The following is a 16,128-nucleotide window of genomic DNA, read 5'->3' as shown; positions in this document are numbered from 1 at the left end:
CCCTACCCCGGCGGGTAAACGTCGGGCAGAGCCGCCCTCGGGCCTGGCGTCCCCTACCCCGGCGGGTAAACGTCGGGCAGAACCGCCCTCGGGCCTGGCGTCCCCTACCCCGGCGGGTAAACGTCGGGCAGAACCGCCCTCGGGCCTGGCGTCCCCTACCCCGGCGGGTAAACGTCAGGCAGAGCCGCCCTCAGGCCTGGCGTCTAACCCGGCGGATAAACGTCGGGCAGAGCCGCCCTCGGGCCTGGCGTCTCCTACCCCGGCAGGTAAACGTCAGGCAGAACCGCCCTCGGGCCTGGCGTCTACCCCGGCGGGGTAAACGTCGGGCAGAGCCGCCCTCGGGCCTGGCGTCCCCTACCCCGGCGGGTAAACGTCGGGCAGAGCCGCCCTCGGGCCTGGCGTCCCCTACCCCGGCGGGTAAACGTCGGGCAGAACCGCCCTCGGGCCTGGCGTCCCCTACCCCGGCGGGTAAACGTCAGGCAGAGCCGCCCTCGGGCCTGGCGTCCCCTACCCCGGCGGGGTAAACGTCGGGCAGAGCCGCCCTCGGGCCTGGCGTCCCCTACCACGGCGGGTAAACGTCAGGCAGAACCGCCCTCGGGCCTGGCGTCCCCTAACCCGGCGGGTAAACGTCGGGCAGAGCCGCCCTCGGGCCTGGCGTCTCCTACCCCGGCGGGTAAACGTCGGGCAGAGCCGCCCTCGGGCCTGGCGTCCCCTAACCCGGCGGGTAAACGTCAGGCAGAGCCGCCCTCGGGCCTGGCGTCCCCTAACCCGGCGGGTAAACGTCGGGCAGAGCCGCCCTCGGGCCTGGCGTCCCCTTACCCCGGCGGGTAAACGTCGGGCAGAACCGCCCTCGGGCCTGGCGTCCCCTACCCCGGCGGGTAAACGTCGGGCAGAACCGCCCTCGGGCCTGGCGTCCCCTACCCCGGCGGGTAAACGTCGGGCAGAGCCGCCCTCGGGCCTGGCGTCCCCTACCCCGGCGGGTAAACGTCGGGCAGAGCCGCCCTCGGGCCTGGCGTCCCCTACCCCGGCGGGTAAACGTCGGGCAGAGCCGCCCTCGGGCCTGGCGTCCCCTACCCCGGCGGGTAAACGTCGGGCAGAGCCGCCCTCGGGCCTGGCGTCCCCTAACCCGGCGGGTAAACGTCGGGCAGAGCCGCCCTCGGGCCTGGCGTCCCCTAACCCGGCGGGGTAAACGTCGGGCAGAGCCGCCCTCGGGCCTGGCGTCCCCTAACCCGGCGGGTAAACGTCGGGCAGAGCCGCCCTCGGGCCTGGCGTCCCCTACCCCGGCGGGTAAACGTCGGGCAGAGCCGCCCTCGGGCCTGGCGTCCCCTACCCCGGCGGGGTAAACGTCGGGCAGAGCCGCCCTCGGGCCTGGCGTCCCCTACCCCGGCGGGTAAACGTCGGGCAGAGCCGCCCTCGGGCCTGGCGTCCCCTACCCCGGCGGGTAAACGTCGGGCAGAGCCGCCCTCGGGCCTGGCGTCCCCTACCCCGGCGGGTAAACGTCGGGCAGAGCCGCCCTCGGGCCTGGCGTCCCCTACCCCCGGCGGGTAAACGTCGGGCAGAGCCGCCCTCGGGCCTGGCGTCCCCTACCCCGGCGGGTAAACGTCGGGCAGAGCCGCCCTCGGGCCTGGCGTCCCCTACCCCGGCGGGTAAACGTCGGGCAGAGCCGCCCTCGGGCCTGGCGTCCCCTAACCCGGCGGGTAAACGTCGGGCAGAGCCGCCCTCGGGCCTGGCGTCCCCTACCCCGGCGGGTAAACGTCGGGCAGAGCCGCCCTCGGGCCTGGCGTCCCCTACCCCGGCGGGTAAACGTCGGGCAGAGCCGCCCTCGGGCCTGGCGTCCCCTACCCCGGCGGGGTAAACGTCGGGCAGAGCCGCCCTCGGGCCTGGCGTCCCCTACCCCGGCGGGTAAACGTCGGGCAGAGCCGCCCTCGGGCCTGGCGTCCCCTAACCCGGCGGGTAAACGTCGGGCAGAGCCGCCCTCGGGCCTGGCGTCCCCTAACCCGGCGGGTAAACGTCGGGCAGAGCCGCCCTCGGGCCTGGCGTCCCCTACCCCGGCGGGTAAACGTCGGGCAGAGCCGCCCTCGGGCCTGGCGTCCCCTACCCCGGCGGGGTAAACGTCGGGCAGAGCCGCCCTCGGGCCTGGCGTCCCCTACCCCGGCGGGGTAAACGTCGGGCAGAGCCGCCCTCGGGCCTGGCGTCCCCTACCCCGGCGGGTAAACGTCGGGCAGAGCCGCCCTCGGGCCTGGCGTCCCCTACCCCGGCGGGTAAGCGTCGGGCAGAGCCGCCCTCGGGCCTGGCGTCCCCTACCCCGGCGGGTAAGCGTCGGGCAGAGCCGCCCTCGGGCCTGGCGTCTCCTACCCCGGCGGGGTAAACGTCGGGCAGAGCCGCCCTCGGGCCTGGCGTCCCCTACCCCGGCGGGTAAACGTCAGGCAGAACCGCCCTCAGGGCCTGGCGTCCCCTAATCCGGCGGGTAAACGTCAGGCAGAACCGCCCTCGGGCCTGGCGTCTACCCCGTCGGGTAAACGTCGGGCAGAGCCGCCCTCGGGCCTGGCGTCCCCTAACCCGGCGGGTAAACGTCAGGCAGAACCGCCCTCGGGCCTGGCATCTACCCCGGCGGGTAAGCGTCGGGCAGAGCCGCCCTCGGGCCTGGCGTCTCCTACCCCGGCGGGTAAACGTCAGGCAGAACCGCCCTCGGGCCTGGCGTCTACCCCGGCGGGTAAACGTCAGGCAGAACCGCCCTCGGGCCTGGCGTCTACCCCGGCGGGTAAGCGTCGGGCAGAGCCGCCCTCGGGCCTGGCGTCCCCTAACCCGGCGGGTAAACGTCAGGCAGAACCGCCCTCGGGCCTGGCGTCCCCTACCCCGGCGGGTCAACGTCGGGCAGAGCCGCCCTCGGGCCTGGCGTCCCCTAACCCGGCGGGTAAACGTCGGGCAGAGCCGCCCTCGGGCCTGGCGTCTCCTACCCCGGCGGGTAAACGTCGGGCAGAGCCGCCCCTCGGGCCTGGCGTCCCCTAACCCGGCGGGTAAACGTCGGGCACAGCCGCCCTCGGGACTGGCGTCTAACCCGGCGGGTAAACGTCAGGCAGAACCGCCCTCGGGCCTGGCGTCTAACCCGGCGGGTAAACGTCGGGCAGAGCCGCCCTCGGGCCTGGCGTCCCCTAACCCGGCGGGTAAACGTCGGGCAGAGCCGCCCTCGGGCCTGGCGTCCCCTACCCCGGCGGGTAAACGTCGGGCAGAGCCGCCCTCGGGCCTGGCGTCCCCTACCCCGGCGGGTAAACGTCAGGCAGAGCCGCCCTCGGGCCTGGCGTCTCCTACCCCGGCGGGTAAACGTCGGGCAGAACCGCCCTCGGGCCTGCGTCCCCTACCCCGGCGGGTAAACGTCGGGCAGAGCCGCCCTCGGGCCTGGCGTCCCCTACCCCGGCGGGTAAACGTCGGGCAGAGCCGCCCTCGGGCCTGGCGTCCCCTACCCCGGCGGGTAAACGTCGGGCAGAGCCGCCCTCGGGCCTGGCGTCCCCTAACCCGGCGGGTAAACGTCAGGCAGAGCCGCCCTCGGGCCTGGCGTCCCCTACCCCGGCGGGTAAACGTCGGGCAGAGCCGCCCTCGGGCCTGGCGTCCCCTACCCCGGCGGGTAAACGTCGGGCAGAGCCGCCCTCGGGCCTGGCGTCCCCTAACCCGGCGGGTAAACGTCGGGCAGAGCCGCCCTCGGGCCTGGCGTCTAACCCGGCGGGTAAACGTCGGGCAGAGCCGCCCTCGGGCCTGGCGTCTAACCCGGCGGGTAAACGTCAGGCAGAACTGCCCTCGGGCCTGGCGTCTAACCCGGCGGGTAAACATCGGGCAGAGCCGCCCTCGGGCCTGGCGTCCCCTAACCCGGCGGGTAAACGTCAGGCAGAACCGCCCTCGGGCCTGGCGTCCCCTACCCCGGCGGGTAAGCGTCGGGCAGAGCCGCCCTCGGGCCTGGCGTCTCCTACCCCGGCGGGTAAACGTCAGGCAGAACCGCCCTCGGGCCTGGCGTCTACCCCGGCGGGTAAACGTCGGGCAGAGCCGCCCTCGGGCCTGGCGTCCCCTACCCCGGCGGGTAAACGTCAGGCAGAACCGCCCTCGGGCCTGGCGTCCCCTAATCCGGCGGGTAAACGTCAGGCAGAACCGCCCTCGGGCCTGGCGTCTACCCCGGCGGGTAAACGTCGGGCAGAGCCGCCCTCGGGCCTGGCGTCCCCTAACCCGGCGGGTAAACGTCAGGCAGAACCGCCCTCGGGCCTGGCGTCTACCCCGGCGGGTAAGCGTCGGGCAGAGCCGCCCTCGGGCCTGGCGTCTCCTACCCCGGCGGGTAAACGTCAGGCAGAACCGCCCTCGGGCCTGGCGTCTACCCCGGCGGGTAAACGTCAGGCAGAACCGCCCTCGGGCCTGGCGTCTACCCCGGCGGGTAAGCGTCGGGCAGAGCCGCCCTCGGGCCTGGCGTCCCCTAACCCGGCGGGTAAACGTCAGGCAGAACCGCCCTCGGGCCTGGCGTCCCCTACCCCGGCGGGTCAACGTCGGGCAGAGCCGCCCTCGGGCCTGGCGTCCCCTAACCCGGCGGGTAAACGTAGGGCAGAGCCGCCCTCGGGCCTGGCGTCTCCTACCCCGGCAGGTAAACGTCGGGCACAGCCGCCCTCGGGACTGGCGTCTAACCCGGCGGGTAAACGTCAGGCAGAACCGCCCTCGGGCCTGGCGTCTAACCCGGCGGGTAAACGTCGGGCAGAGCCGCCCTCGGGCCTGGCGTCCCCTAACCCGGCGGGTAAACGTCGGGCAGAGCCGCCCTCGGGCCTGGCGTCCCCTAACCCGGCGGGTAAACGTCGGGCAGAACCGCCCTCGGGCCTGGCGTCCCCTAACCCGGCGGGTAAACGTCGGGCAGAGCCGCCCTCGGGCCTGGCGTCCCCTACCCCGGCGGGTAAACGTCGGGCAGAGCCGCCCTCGGGCCTGGCGTCCCCTACCCCGGCGGGTAAACGTCGGGCAGAGCCGCCCTCGGGCCTGGCGTCCCCTACCCCGGCGGGTAAACGTCGGGCAGAACCGCCCTCGGGCCTGGCGTCCCCTACCCCGGCGGGTAAACGTCGGGCAGAGCCGCCCTCGGGCCTGGCGTCTAACCCGGCGGGTAAACGTCAGGCAGAACTGCCCTCGGGCCTGGCGTCTAACCCGGCGGGTAAACATCGGGCAGAGCCGCCCTCGGGCCTGGCGTCCCCTAACCCGGCGGGTAAACGTCAGGCAGAACCGCCCTCGGGCCTGGCGTCCCCTAACCCGGCGGGTAAACGTTGGGCAGAGCCGCCCTGGGGCCTGGCGTCTACCCCGTCGGGTAAACGTCAGGCAGAGCCGCCCTCGGGCCTGGCGTCCCCTAACCCGGCGGGTAAACGTCGGGCAGAGCCGCCCTCGGGCCTGGCGTCCCCTAACCCGGCGGGTAAACGTCGGGCAGAGCCGCCCTCGGGCCTGGCGTCCCCTAACCCGGCGGGTAAACGTCGGGCAGAGCCGCCCTCGGGCCTGGCGTCCTCTACCCCGGCGGGTAAACGTCAGGCAGAACCGCCCTCGGGCCTGGCGTCCCCTAACCCGGCGGGTAAACGTTGGGCAGAGCCGCCCTCGGGCCTGGCGTCCTCTACCCCGGCGGGTAAACGTCAGGCAGAACCGCCCTCGGGCCTGGCGTCTAACCCGGCGGGTAAACGTTGGGCAGAGCCGCCCTCGGGCCTGGCGTCTAACCCGGCGGGTAAACGTCGGGCAGAGCCGCCCTCGGGCCTGGCGTCCCCTACCCCGGCGGGTAAACGTCGGGCAGAGCCGCCCTCGGGCCTGGCGTCCCCTACCCCGGTGGGTAAACGTCAGGCAGAACCGCCCTCGGGCCTGGCGTCCCCTACCCCGGCGGGTAAACGTCGGGCAGAGCCGCCCTCGGGCCTGGCGTCCCCTACCCCGGCGGGTAAACGTCGGGCAGAGCCGCCCTCGGGCCTGGCGTCTAACCCGGCGGGTAAATGTCGGGCAGAACCGCCCTCGGGCCTGGCGTCTAACCCGGCGGGTAAACGTCGGGCAGAGCCGCCCTCGGGCCTGGCGTCTAACCCGGCGGGTAAACGTCGGGCAGAGCCGCCCTCGGGCCTGGCGTCCCCTACCCCGGCGGGTAAACGTCGGGCAGAGCCGCCCTCGGGCCTGGCGTCCCCTACCCCGGTGGGTAAACGTCAGGCAGAACCGCCCTCGGGCCTGGCGTCCCCTACCCCGGCGGGTAAACGTCGGGCAGAGCCGCCCTCGGGCCTGGCGTCTAACCCGGCGGGTAAACGTCGGGCAGAACCGCCCTCGGGCCTGGCGTCTACCCCGGCGGGTAAACGTCGGGCAGAGCCGCCCTCGGGCCTGGCGTCCCCTACCCCGGCGGGTAAACGTCGGGCAGAGCCGCCCTCGGGCCTGGCGTCCCCTACCCCGGCGGGTAAACGTCGGGCAGAACCGCCCTCGGGCCTGGCGTCCCCTACCCCGGCGGGTAAACGTCAGGCAGAGCCGCCCTCGGGCCTGGCGTCCCCTACCCCGGCGGGTAAACGTCGGGCAGAGCCGCCCTCGGGCCTGGCGTCCCCTACCACGGCGGGTAAACGTCAGGCAGAACCGCCCTCGGGCCTGGCGTCCCCTAACCCGGCGGGTAAACGTCGGGCAGAGCCGCCCTCGGGCCTGGCGTCTCCTACCCCGGCGGGTAAACGTCGGGCAGAGCCGCCCTCGGGCCTGGCGTCCCCTAACCCGGCGGGTAAACGTCAGGCAGAGCCGCCCTCGGGCCTGGCGTCCCCTAACCCGGCGGGTAAACGTCGGGCAGAGCCGCCCTCGGGCCTGGCGTCCCCTACCCCGGCGGGTAAACGTCGGGCAGAACCGCCCTCGGGCCTGGCGTCCCCTACCCCGGCGGGTAAACGTCGGGCAGAACCGCCCTCGGGCCTGGCGTCCCCTACCCCGGCGGGTAAACGTCGGGCAGAGCCGCCCTCGGGCCTGGCGTCCCCTACCCCGGCGGGTAAACGTCGGGCAGAGCCGCCCTCGGGCCTGGCGTCCCCTACCCCGGCGGGTAAACGTCGGGCAGAGCCGCCCTCGGGCCTGGCGTCCCCTACCCCGGCGGGTAAACGTCGGGCAGAGCCGCCCTCGGGCCTGGCGTCCCCTAACCCGGCGGGTAAACGTCGGGCAGAGCCGCCCTCGGGCCTGGCGTCCCCTAACCCGGCGGGTAAACGTCGGGCAGAGCCGCCCTCGGGCCTGGCGTCCCCTAACCCGGCGGGTAAACGTCGGGCAGAGCCGCCCTCGGGCCTGGCGTCCCCTACCCCGGCGGGTAAACGTCGGGCAGAGCCGCCCTCGGGCCTGGCGTCCCCTACCCCGGCGGGTAAACGTCGGGCAGAGCCGCCCTCGGGCCTGGCGTCCCCTACCCCGGCGGGTAAACGTCGGGCAGAGCCGCCCTCGGGCCTGGCGTCCCCTACCCCGGCGGGTAAACGTCGGGCAGAGCCGCCCTCGGGCCTGGCGTCCCCTACCCCGGCGGGTAAACGTCGGGCAGAGCCGCCCTCGGGCCTGGCGTCCCCTACCCCGGCGGGTAAACGTCGGGCAGAGCCGCCCTCGGGCCTGGCGTCCCCTACCCCGGCGGGTAAACGTCGGGCAGAGCCGCCCTCGGGCCTGGCGTCCCCTACCCCGGCGGGTAAACGTCGGGCAGAGCCGCCCTCGGGCCTGGCGTCCCCTAACCCGGCGGGTAAACGTCGGGCAGAGCCGCCCTCGGGCCTGGCGTCCCCTACCCCGGCGGGTAAACGTCGGGCAGAGCCGCCCTCGGGCCTGGCGTCCCCTACCCCGGCGGGTAAACGTCGGGCAGAGCCGCCCTCGGGCCTGGCGTCCCCTACCCCGGCGGGTAAACGTCGGGCAGAGCCGCCCTCGGGCCTGGCGTCCCCTACCCCGGCGGGTAAACGTCGGGCAGAGCCGCCCTCGGGCCTGGCGTCCCCTAACCCGGCGGGTAAACGTCGGGCAGAGCCGCCCTCGGGCCTGGCGTCCCCTAACCCGGCGGGTAAACGTCGGGCAGAGCCGCCCTCGGGCCTGGCGTCCCCTACCCCGGCGGGTAAACGTCGGGCAGAGCCGCCCTCGGGCCTGGCGTCCCCTACCCCGGCGGGTAAACGTCGGGCAGAGCCGCCCTCGGGCCTGGCGTCCCCTACCCCGGCGGGTAAACGTCGGGCAGAGCCGCCCTCGGGCCTGGCGTCCCCTACCCCGGCGGGTAAACGTCGGGCAGAGCCGCCCTCGGGCCTGGCGTCCCCTACCCCGGCGGGTAAGCGTCGGGCAGAGCCGCCCTCGGGCCTGGCGTCCCCTACCCCGGCGGGTAAGCGTCGGGCAGAGCCGCCCTCGGGCCTGGCGTCTCCTACCCCGGCGGGTAAACGTCGGGCAGAGCCGCCCTCGGGCCTGGCGTCCCCTACCCCGGCGGGTAAACGTCAGGCAGAACCGCCCTCGGGCCTGGCGTCCCCTAATCCGGCGGGTAAACGTCAGGCAGAACCGCCCTCGGGCCTGGCGTCTACCCCGTCGGGTAAACGTCGGGCAGAGCCGCCCTCGGGCCTGGCGTCCCCTAACCCGGCGGGTAAACGTCAGGCAGAACCGCCCTCGGGCCTGGCATCTACCCCGGCGGGTAAGCGTCGGGCAGAGCCGCCCTCGGGCCTGGCGTCTCCTACCCCGGCGGGTAAACGTCAGGCAGAACCGCCCTCGGGCCTGGCGTCTACCCCGGCGGGTAAACGTCAGGCAGAACCGCCCTCGGGCCTGGCGTCTACCCCGGCGGGTAAGCGTCGGGCAGAGCCGCCCTCGGGCCTGGCGTCCCCTAACCCGGCGGGTAAACGTCAGGCAGAACCGCCCTCGGGCCTGGCGTCCCCTACCCCGGCGGGTCAACGTCGGGCAGAGCCGCCCTCGGGCCTGGCGTCCCCTAACCCGGCGGGTAAACGTCGGGCAGAGCCGCCCTCGGGCCTGGCGTCTCCTACCCCGGCGGGTAAACGTCGGGCAGAGCCGCCCTCGGGCCTGGCGTCCCCTAACCCGGCGGGTAAACGTCGGGCACAGCCGCCCTCGGGACTGGCGTCTAACCCGGCGGGTAAACGTCAGGCAGAACCGCCCTCGGGCCTGGCGTCTAACCCGGCGGGTAAACGTCGGGCAGAGCCGCCCTCGGGCCTGGCGTCCCCTAACCCGGCGGGTAAACGTCGGGCAGAGCCGCCCTCGGGCCTGGCGTCCCCTACCCCGGCGGGTAAACGTCGGGCAGAGCCGCCCTCGGGCCTGGCGTCCCCTACCCCGGCGGGTAAACGTCAGGCAGAGCCGCCCTCGGGCCTGGCGTCTCCTACCCCGGCGGGTAAACGTCGGGCAGAACCGCCCTCGGGCCTGCGTCCCCTACCCCGGCGGGTAAACGTCGGGCAGAGCCGCCCTCGGGCCTGGCGTCCCCTACCCCGGCGGGTAAACGTCGGGCAGAGCCGCCCTCGGGCCTGGCGTCCCCTACCCCGGCGGGTAAACGTCGGGCAGAGCCGCCCTCGGGCCTGGCGTCCCCTAACCCGGCGGGTAAACGTCAGGCAGAGCCGCCCTCGGGCCTGGCGTCCCCTACCCCGGCGGGTAAACGTCGGGCAGAGCCGCCCTCGGGCCTGGCGTCCCCTACCCCGGCGGGTAAACGTCGGGCAGAGCCGCCCTCGGGCCTGGCGTCCCCTAACCCGGCGGGTAAACGTCGGGCAGAGCCGCCCTCGGGCCTGGCGTCTAACCCGGCGGGTAAACGTCGGGCAGAGCCGCCCTCGGGCCTGGCGTCTAACCCGGCGGGTAAACGTCAGGCAGAACTGCCCTCGGGCCTGGCGTCTAACCCGGCGGGTAAACATCGGGCAGAGCCGCCCTCGGGCCTGGCGTCCCCTAACCCGGCGGGTAAACGTCAGGCAGAACCGCCCTCGGGCCTGGCGTCCCCTACCCCGGCGGGTAAGCGTCGGGCAGAGCCGCCCTCGGGCCTGGCGTCTCCTACCCCGGCGGGTAAACGTCAGGCAGAACCGCCCTCGGGCCTGGCGTCTACCCCGGCGGGTAAACGTCGGGCAGAGCCGCCCTCGGGCCTGGCGTCCCCTACCCCGGCGGGTAAACGTCAGGCAGAACCGCCCTCGGGCCTGGCGTCCCCTAATCCGGCGGGTAAACGTCAGGCAGAACCGCCCTCGGGCCTGGCGTCTACCCCGGCGGGTAAACGTCGGGCAGAGCCGCCCTCGGGCCTGGCGTCCCCTAACCCGGCGGGTAAACGTCAGGCAGAACCGCCCTCGGGCCTGGCGTCTACCCCGGCGGGTAAGCGTCGGGCAGAGCCGCCCTCGGGCCTGGCGTCTCCTACCCCGGCGGGTAAACGTCAGGCAGAACCGCCCTCGGGCCTGGCGTCTACCCCGGCGGGTAAACGTCAGGCAGAACCGCCCTCGGGCCTGGCGTCTACCCCGGCGGGTAAGCGTCGGGCAGAGCCGCCCTCGGGCCTGGCGTCCCCTAACCCGGCGGGTAAACGTCAGGCAGAACCGCCCTCGGGCCTGGCGTCCCCTACCCCGGCGGGTCAACGTCGGGCAGAGCCGCCCTCGGGCCTGGCGTCCCCTAACCCGGCGGGTAAACGTAGGGCAGAGCCGCCCTCGGGCCTGGCGTCTCCTACCCCGGCAGGTAAACGTCGGGCACAGCCGCCCTCGGGACTGGCGTCTAACCCGGCGGGTAAACGTCAGGCAGAACCGCCCTCGGGCCTGGCGTCTAACCCGGCGGGTAAACGTCGGGCAGAGCCGCCCTCGGGCCTGGCGTCCCCTAACCCGGCGGGTAAACGTCGGGCAGAGCCGCCCTCGGGCCTGGCGTCCCCTAACCCGGCGGGTAAACGTCGGGCAGAACCGCCCTCGGGCCTGGCGTCCCCTAACCCGGCGGGTAAACGTCGGGCAGAGCCGCCCTCGGGCCTGGCGTCCCCTACCCCGGCGGGTAAACGTCGGGCAGAGCCGCCCTCGGGCCTGGCGTCCCCTACCCCGGCGGGTAAACGTCGGGCAGAGCCGCCCTCGGGCCTGGCGTCCCCTACCCCGGCGGGTAAACGTCGGGCAGAACCGCCCTCGGGCCTGGCGTCCCCTACCCCGGCGGGTAAACGTCGGGCAGAGCCGCCCTCGGGCCTGGCGTCTAACCCGGCGGGTAAACGTCAGGCAGAACTGCCCTCGGGCCTGGCGTCTAACCCGGCGGGTAAACATCGGGCAGAGCCGCCCTCGGGCCTGGCGTCCCCTAACCCGGCGGGTAAACGTCAGGCAGAACCGCCCTCGGGCCTGGCGTCCCCTAACCCGGCGGGTAAACGTTGGGCAGAGCCGCCCTGGGGCCTGGCGTCTACCCCGTCGGGTAAACGTCAGGCAGAGCCGCCCTCGGGCCTGGCGTCCCCTAACCCGGCGGGTAAACGTCGGGCAGAGCCGCCCTCGGGCCTGGCGTCCCCTAACCCGGCGGGTAAACGTCGGGCAGAGCCGCCCTCGGGCCTGGCGTCCCCTAACCCGGCGGGTAAACGTCGGGCAGAGCCGCCCTCGGGCCTGGCGTCCTCTACCCCGGCGGGTAAACGTCAGGCAGAACCGCCCTCGGGCCTGGCGTCCCCTAACCCGGCGGGTAAACGTTGGGCAGAGCCGCCCTCGGGCCTGGCGTCCTCTACCCCGGCGGGTAAACGTCAGGCAGAACCGCCCTCGGGCCTGGCGTCTAACCCGGCGGGTAAACGTTGGGCAGAGCCGCCCTCGGGCCTGGCGTCTAACCCGGCGGGTAAACGTCGGGCAGAGCCGCCCTCGGGCCTGGCGTCCCCTACCCCGGCGGGTAAACGTCGGGCAGAGCCGCCCTCGGGCCTGGCGTCCCCTACCCCGGTGGGTAAACGTCAGGCAGAACCGCCCTCGGGCCTGGCGTCCCCTACCCCGGCGGGTAAACGTCGGGCAGAGCCGCCCTCGGGCCTGGCGTCCCCTACCCCGGCGGGTAAACGTCGGGCAGAGCCGCCCTCGGGCCTGGCGTCTAACCCGGCGGGTAAATGTCGGGCAGAACCGCCCTCGGGCCTGGCGTCTAACCCGGCGGGTAAACGTCGGGCAGAGCCGCCCTCGGGCCTGGCGTCTAACCCGGCGGGTAAACGTCGGGCAGAGCCGCCCTCGGGCCTGGCGTCCCCTACCCCGGCGGGTAAACGTCGGGCAGAGCCGCCCTCGGGCCTGGCGTCCCCTACCCCGGTGGGTAAACGTCAGGCAGAACCGCCCTCGGGCCTGGCGTCCCCTACCCCGGCGGGTAAACGTCGGGCAGAGCCGCCCTCGGGCCTGGCGTCTAACCCGGCGGGTAAACGTCGGGCAGAGCCGCCCTCGGGCCTGGCGTCTAACCCGGCGGGTAAACGTCGGGCAGAGCCGCCCTCGGGCCTGGCGTCCCCTAACCCGGCGGGTAAACGTCGGGCACAGCCGCCCTCGGGCCTGGCGTCCCCTAACCCGGCGGGTAAACGTCGGGCAGAGCCGCCCTCGGGCCTGGCGTCCCCTACCTCGGCGGGTAAACGTCGGGCAGAACCGCCCTCGGGCCTGGCGTCCCCTAACCCGGCGGGTAAACGTCGGGCAGAACCGCCCTCGGGCCTGGCGTCCCCTACCCCGGCGGGTAAACGTCGGGCAGAGCCGCCCTCGGGCCTGGCGTCCCCTAACCCGGCGGGTAAACGTCGGGCAGAGCCGCCCTCGGGCCTGGCGTCCCCTACCCCGGCGGGTAAACGTCGGGCAGAGCCGCCCTCGGGCCTGGCGTCCCCTAACCCGGCGGGTAAACGTCGGGCAGAACCGCCCTCGGGCCTGGCGTCCCCTAACCCGGCGGGTAAACGTCGGGCAGAACCGCCCTCGGGCCTGGCGTCCCCTAACCCGGCGGGTAAACGTCGGGCAGAACCGCCCTCGGGCCTGGCGTCCCCTACCCCGGCGGGTAAACGTCGGGCAGAGCCGCCCTCGGGCCTGGCGTCTCCTACCCCGGCGGGTAAACGTCGGGCAGAACCGCCCTCGGGCCTGGCGTCCCCTAACCCGGCGGGTAAACGTCGGGCAGAACCGCCCTCGGGCCTGGCGTCCCCTACCCCGGCGGGTAAACGTCAGGCAGAGCCGCCCTCGGGCCTGGCGTCCCCTAACCCGGCGGGTAAACGTCGGGCAGAGCCGCCCTCGGGCCTGGCGTCCCCTACCCCGGCGGGTAAACGGGCAGAGCTGCCCTCGGGCCTGGCGTCTCCTACCCCGGCGGGTAAACGGGCAGAGCTGCCCTCGGGCCTGGCGTCTCCTACCCCGGTGGGTAAACGTCAGCTCCTTGCTGCTCAGTAGCTCCATGAGGGAGCTGGCGGGAAACGGCCGCGCAGCTGGTGGCCAGTCGTAGTCAGGGATGGCTCCCTCGCGTGGCCGGCTCCCCCAGCAGGCTGGCCTCAGGGCTGCGGTAGCCGGTGAGGCCGCAGTGCGCCGTGGCGTGACAAGCCCATCTCCAGGGACCCGGCTGGGTCGGGGCCATTGCAGGGCCGGGCCTCACCTGACGGCTCTCCCTCTGCCCCCAGGCCATGGAGGAAGGCACGCTCGACGCCCTAGACCACGTGGACTTCCAGGACACAGACATCCCCTTCGAGGTGCCGCTCCCGGCGCACCAGCACGTGGCTGTGAGTAGCTTCCCGCACCCCAGCTGCACAGAGGCTGAGGGGGCAGATCGCAGCCGTGTGGGGACACGAGGAACCAGCCTGCCAGCAAGGGGGCAGAGAGAGCAAAGGAGCAGGACTGGTCTCAGAAACGGGGGGTGAGGGAAGAGAGGGCGCATCCCCCGGGAGCAGGGCCCGGGCGCATCCCCCGGGAGCAGGGCGCGGTCGCAGCCCCCGGGACCAGGGCCCGGGCGCATCCCCCAGGAGCAGGGTGCGGGCGCATCCCCCGGGAGCAGGGCGCGGGCGCATCCCCCAGGAGCAGGGCGCGGGCGCATCCCCCAGGAGCAGGGCCCGGGCGCATCCCCCGGGAGCAGGGCCCGGGCGCAGCCCCCGGGAGCAGGGCCCGGGCGCGTCCCCCGGGAGCAGGGCCCGGACGCATCTTCCGGGAGCAGGGCCCGGGCGCATCCCCCCGGGAGCAGGGCGCGGGCGCATCCCCCGGGAGCAGGGCGCGGGCGCATCCCCCCGGGAGCAGGGCGCGGGCGCATCCCCCGGGAGCAGGGCCCGGGCGCATCCCCCGGGGACAGGGCGCGGGCGCATCCCCCAGGAGCAGGGCGCGGGCGCATCCCCCGGGAGCAGGGCGCGGGCGCATCCCCCGGGGACAGGGCGCGGGCGCATCCCCCCGGGAGCAGGGCGCGGGCGCATCCCCCGGGAGCAGGGCGCGGGCGCATCCCCCGGAACAGAGCCCGGGCGCATCCCCCGGGAGCAGGGCCCGGGCGCATCCCCCCGGGAGCAGGGCGCGGGCGCATCCCCCGGGAGCAGGGCCCGGGCGCATCCCCCGGGAGCAGGGCGCGGGCGCATCCCCCGGAACAGAGCCCGGGCGCATCCCCCGGGAGCAGGGCCCGGGCGCAGCCCCCGGGAGCAGGGCGCGGGCGCATCCCCCGGGAACAGGGCGCGGGCGCATCCCCCGGGAACAGGGCCCGGGCGCATCCCCCGGGAGCAGGGCCCGGGCGCATCCCCCGGGGACAGGGCGCGGGCGCATCCCCCAGGAGCAGGGCGCGGGCGCATCCCCCGGGAACAGGGCCCGGGCGCATCCCCCGGGGACAGGGCGCGGGCGCATCCCCCGGGAGCAGGGCGCGGGCGCATCCCCCGGGAACAGGGCCCGGGCGCATCCCCCGGGAGCAGGGCGCGGGCGCATCCCCCGGGGACAGGGCGCGGGCGCATCCCCCCGGGAGCAGGGCGCGGGCGCATCCCCCGGGAGCAGGGCGCGGGCGCATCCCCCGGAACAGAGCCCGGGCGCATCCCCCGGGAGCAGGGCCCGGGCGCATCCCCCCGGGAGCAGGGCGCGGGCGCATCCCCCGGGAGCAGGGCCCGGGCGCATCCCCCGGGAGCAGGGCGCGGGCGCATCCCCCGGAACAGAGCCCGGGCGCATCCCCCGGGAGCAGGGCCCGGGCGCAGCCCCCGGGAGCAGGGCGCGGGCGCATCCCCCGGGAACAGGGCGCGGGCGCATCCCCCGGGAACAGGGCCCGGGCGCAGCCCCCAGGAGCAGGGCCCGGACGCATCTTCCGGGAACAGGGCCCGGGCGCAGCCCCCGGGAGCAGGGCGCGGGCGCATCCCCCGGGGACAGGGCGCGGGCGCATCCCCCGGGAACAGGGCGCGGGCATGGGGGGGTTCGTGCCTCTCTGGCACTGGGGGTCAGGCCGGCCCCACATGGCGCCTGGAGTCAGCAGGGCTCTGTGGTGGCGCAGGAGGCCACGCGGGAGGAGATCCGCGACTGGGTGCTCACCATGTCCATGGACCAGCGGCTGGAGCAGGTTCTGCCCCGAGACGAGCGGGACACGTACGAGGCCTCGCTGGTGGCCGCAGGCACAGGTGTGCGCTCCCTTCCCTGCCTGCTCACTGGTGAGTCCCCACCCCGCCGCGCTAGGGGGTAGGAATGGGACTGGGGGCAGCAGGCAGGACAGATTGGCGGGGGGGCAGGGTGAGCAGTGGGGAATGGGGGGCAGATTGGCGGTGGGGGGAGCAGTGGGGGATTGGTGGGGGGGCAGGGTGAGCAGTGGGGGATGGGGGGCAGATTGACAGGGGGGCAGGGTGAGCAGTGGGGAATTGGCGGGGGAGGTGAGCCCCGGGGGGGCAGGGTGAGCAGTGGGGGATTCGTGGGGGGGCAGATTGGCGGGGGGGCAGGGTGAGCAGTGGGGGATTGGTGGGGGGGCAGATTGGGGGGGCACGGTTGGCAGTGTGCCGAGTGGCAGGGTTGACAGCGGGGGGGCGGGGGCTTGGCACCAGGGGCGTTCAGCGGCAGGGATCAGCCCACACGGTTGAGGGCTCAGGCCGGGGCTGTGGGGCGCGGGGCAGGGTCCGGCAGGTGGGGCTGGGCTGGGGCTGGCCTCAGCTGCTCTCTCTGGCCAGGCTACCCCGTGCTGCGGAGCAAGGTGGAGTTCAAGCGGCCTGGGCGGGAAGCCAACAAGGACACCTGGAACAAGTTCCTGATGGCTGTCAAGGTGGGCCCGCCTGGCCGTGTGGGGCGCTGGGGGCGGGCAGAGGGCTCAGCTGCGGCCCCCCGTGGCGTGCGACCCTGCTGGATT

The 16,128-nt window shown here is 74.5% G+C and overlaps 1 protein-coding gene across 1 annotated transcript in view; it reads left to right on the top strand.

Annotated features, from left to right (window-relative positions):
- LOC142824392 (intraflagellar transport protein 172 homolog) overlaps positions 1-16,128 on the top strand; it is a 43,459-nt gene that overhangs the window by 23,540 nt on the left and 3,791 nt on the right. Inside the window, exons 7-9 of the mRNA XM_075916263.1 lie at positions 13,472-13,570; positions 15,292-15,445; positions 15,953-16,044. Of these exons, the coding sequence (XP_075772378.1) occupies positions 13,472-13,570; positions 15,292-15,445; positions 15,953-16,044 (345 nt within the window). The remainder of the gene's footprint in view (positions 1-13,471; positions 13,571-15,291; positions 15,446-15,952; positions 16,045-16,128) is intronic.

This window comes from Pelodiscus sinensis, unplaced genomic scaffold (assembly GCF_049634645.1).
Source record: "Pelodiscus sinensis isolate JC-2024 unplaced genomic scaffold, ASM4963464v1 ctg80, whole genome shotgun sequence".
Taxonomy (NCBI): Eukaryota; Metazoa; Chordata; order Testudines; family Trionychidae; genus Pelodiscus; species Pelodiscus sinensis.
Note: the sequence above shows the minus strand (reverse complement) of the source record. Positions and strands in the feature narration are given on the sequence as shown.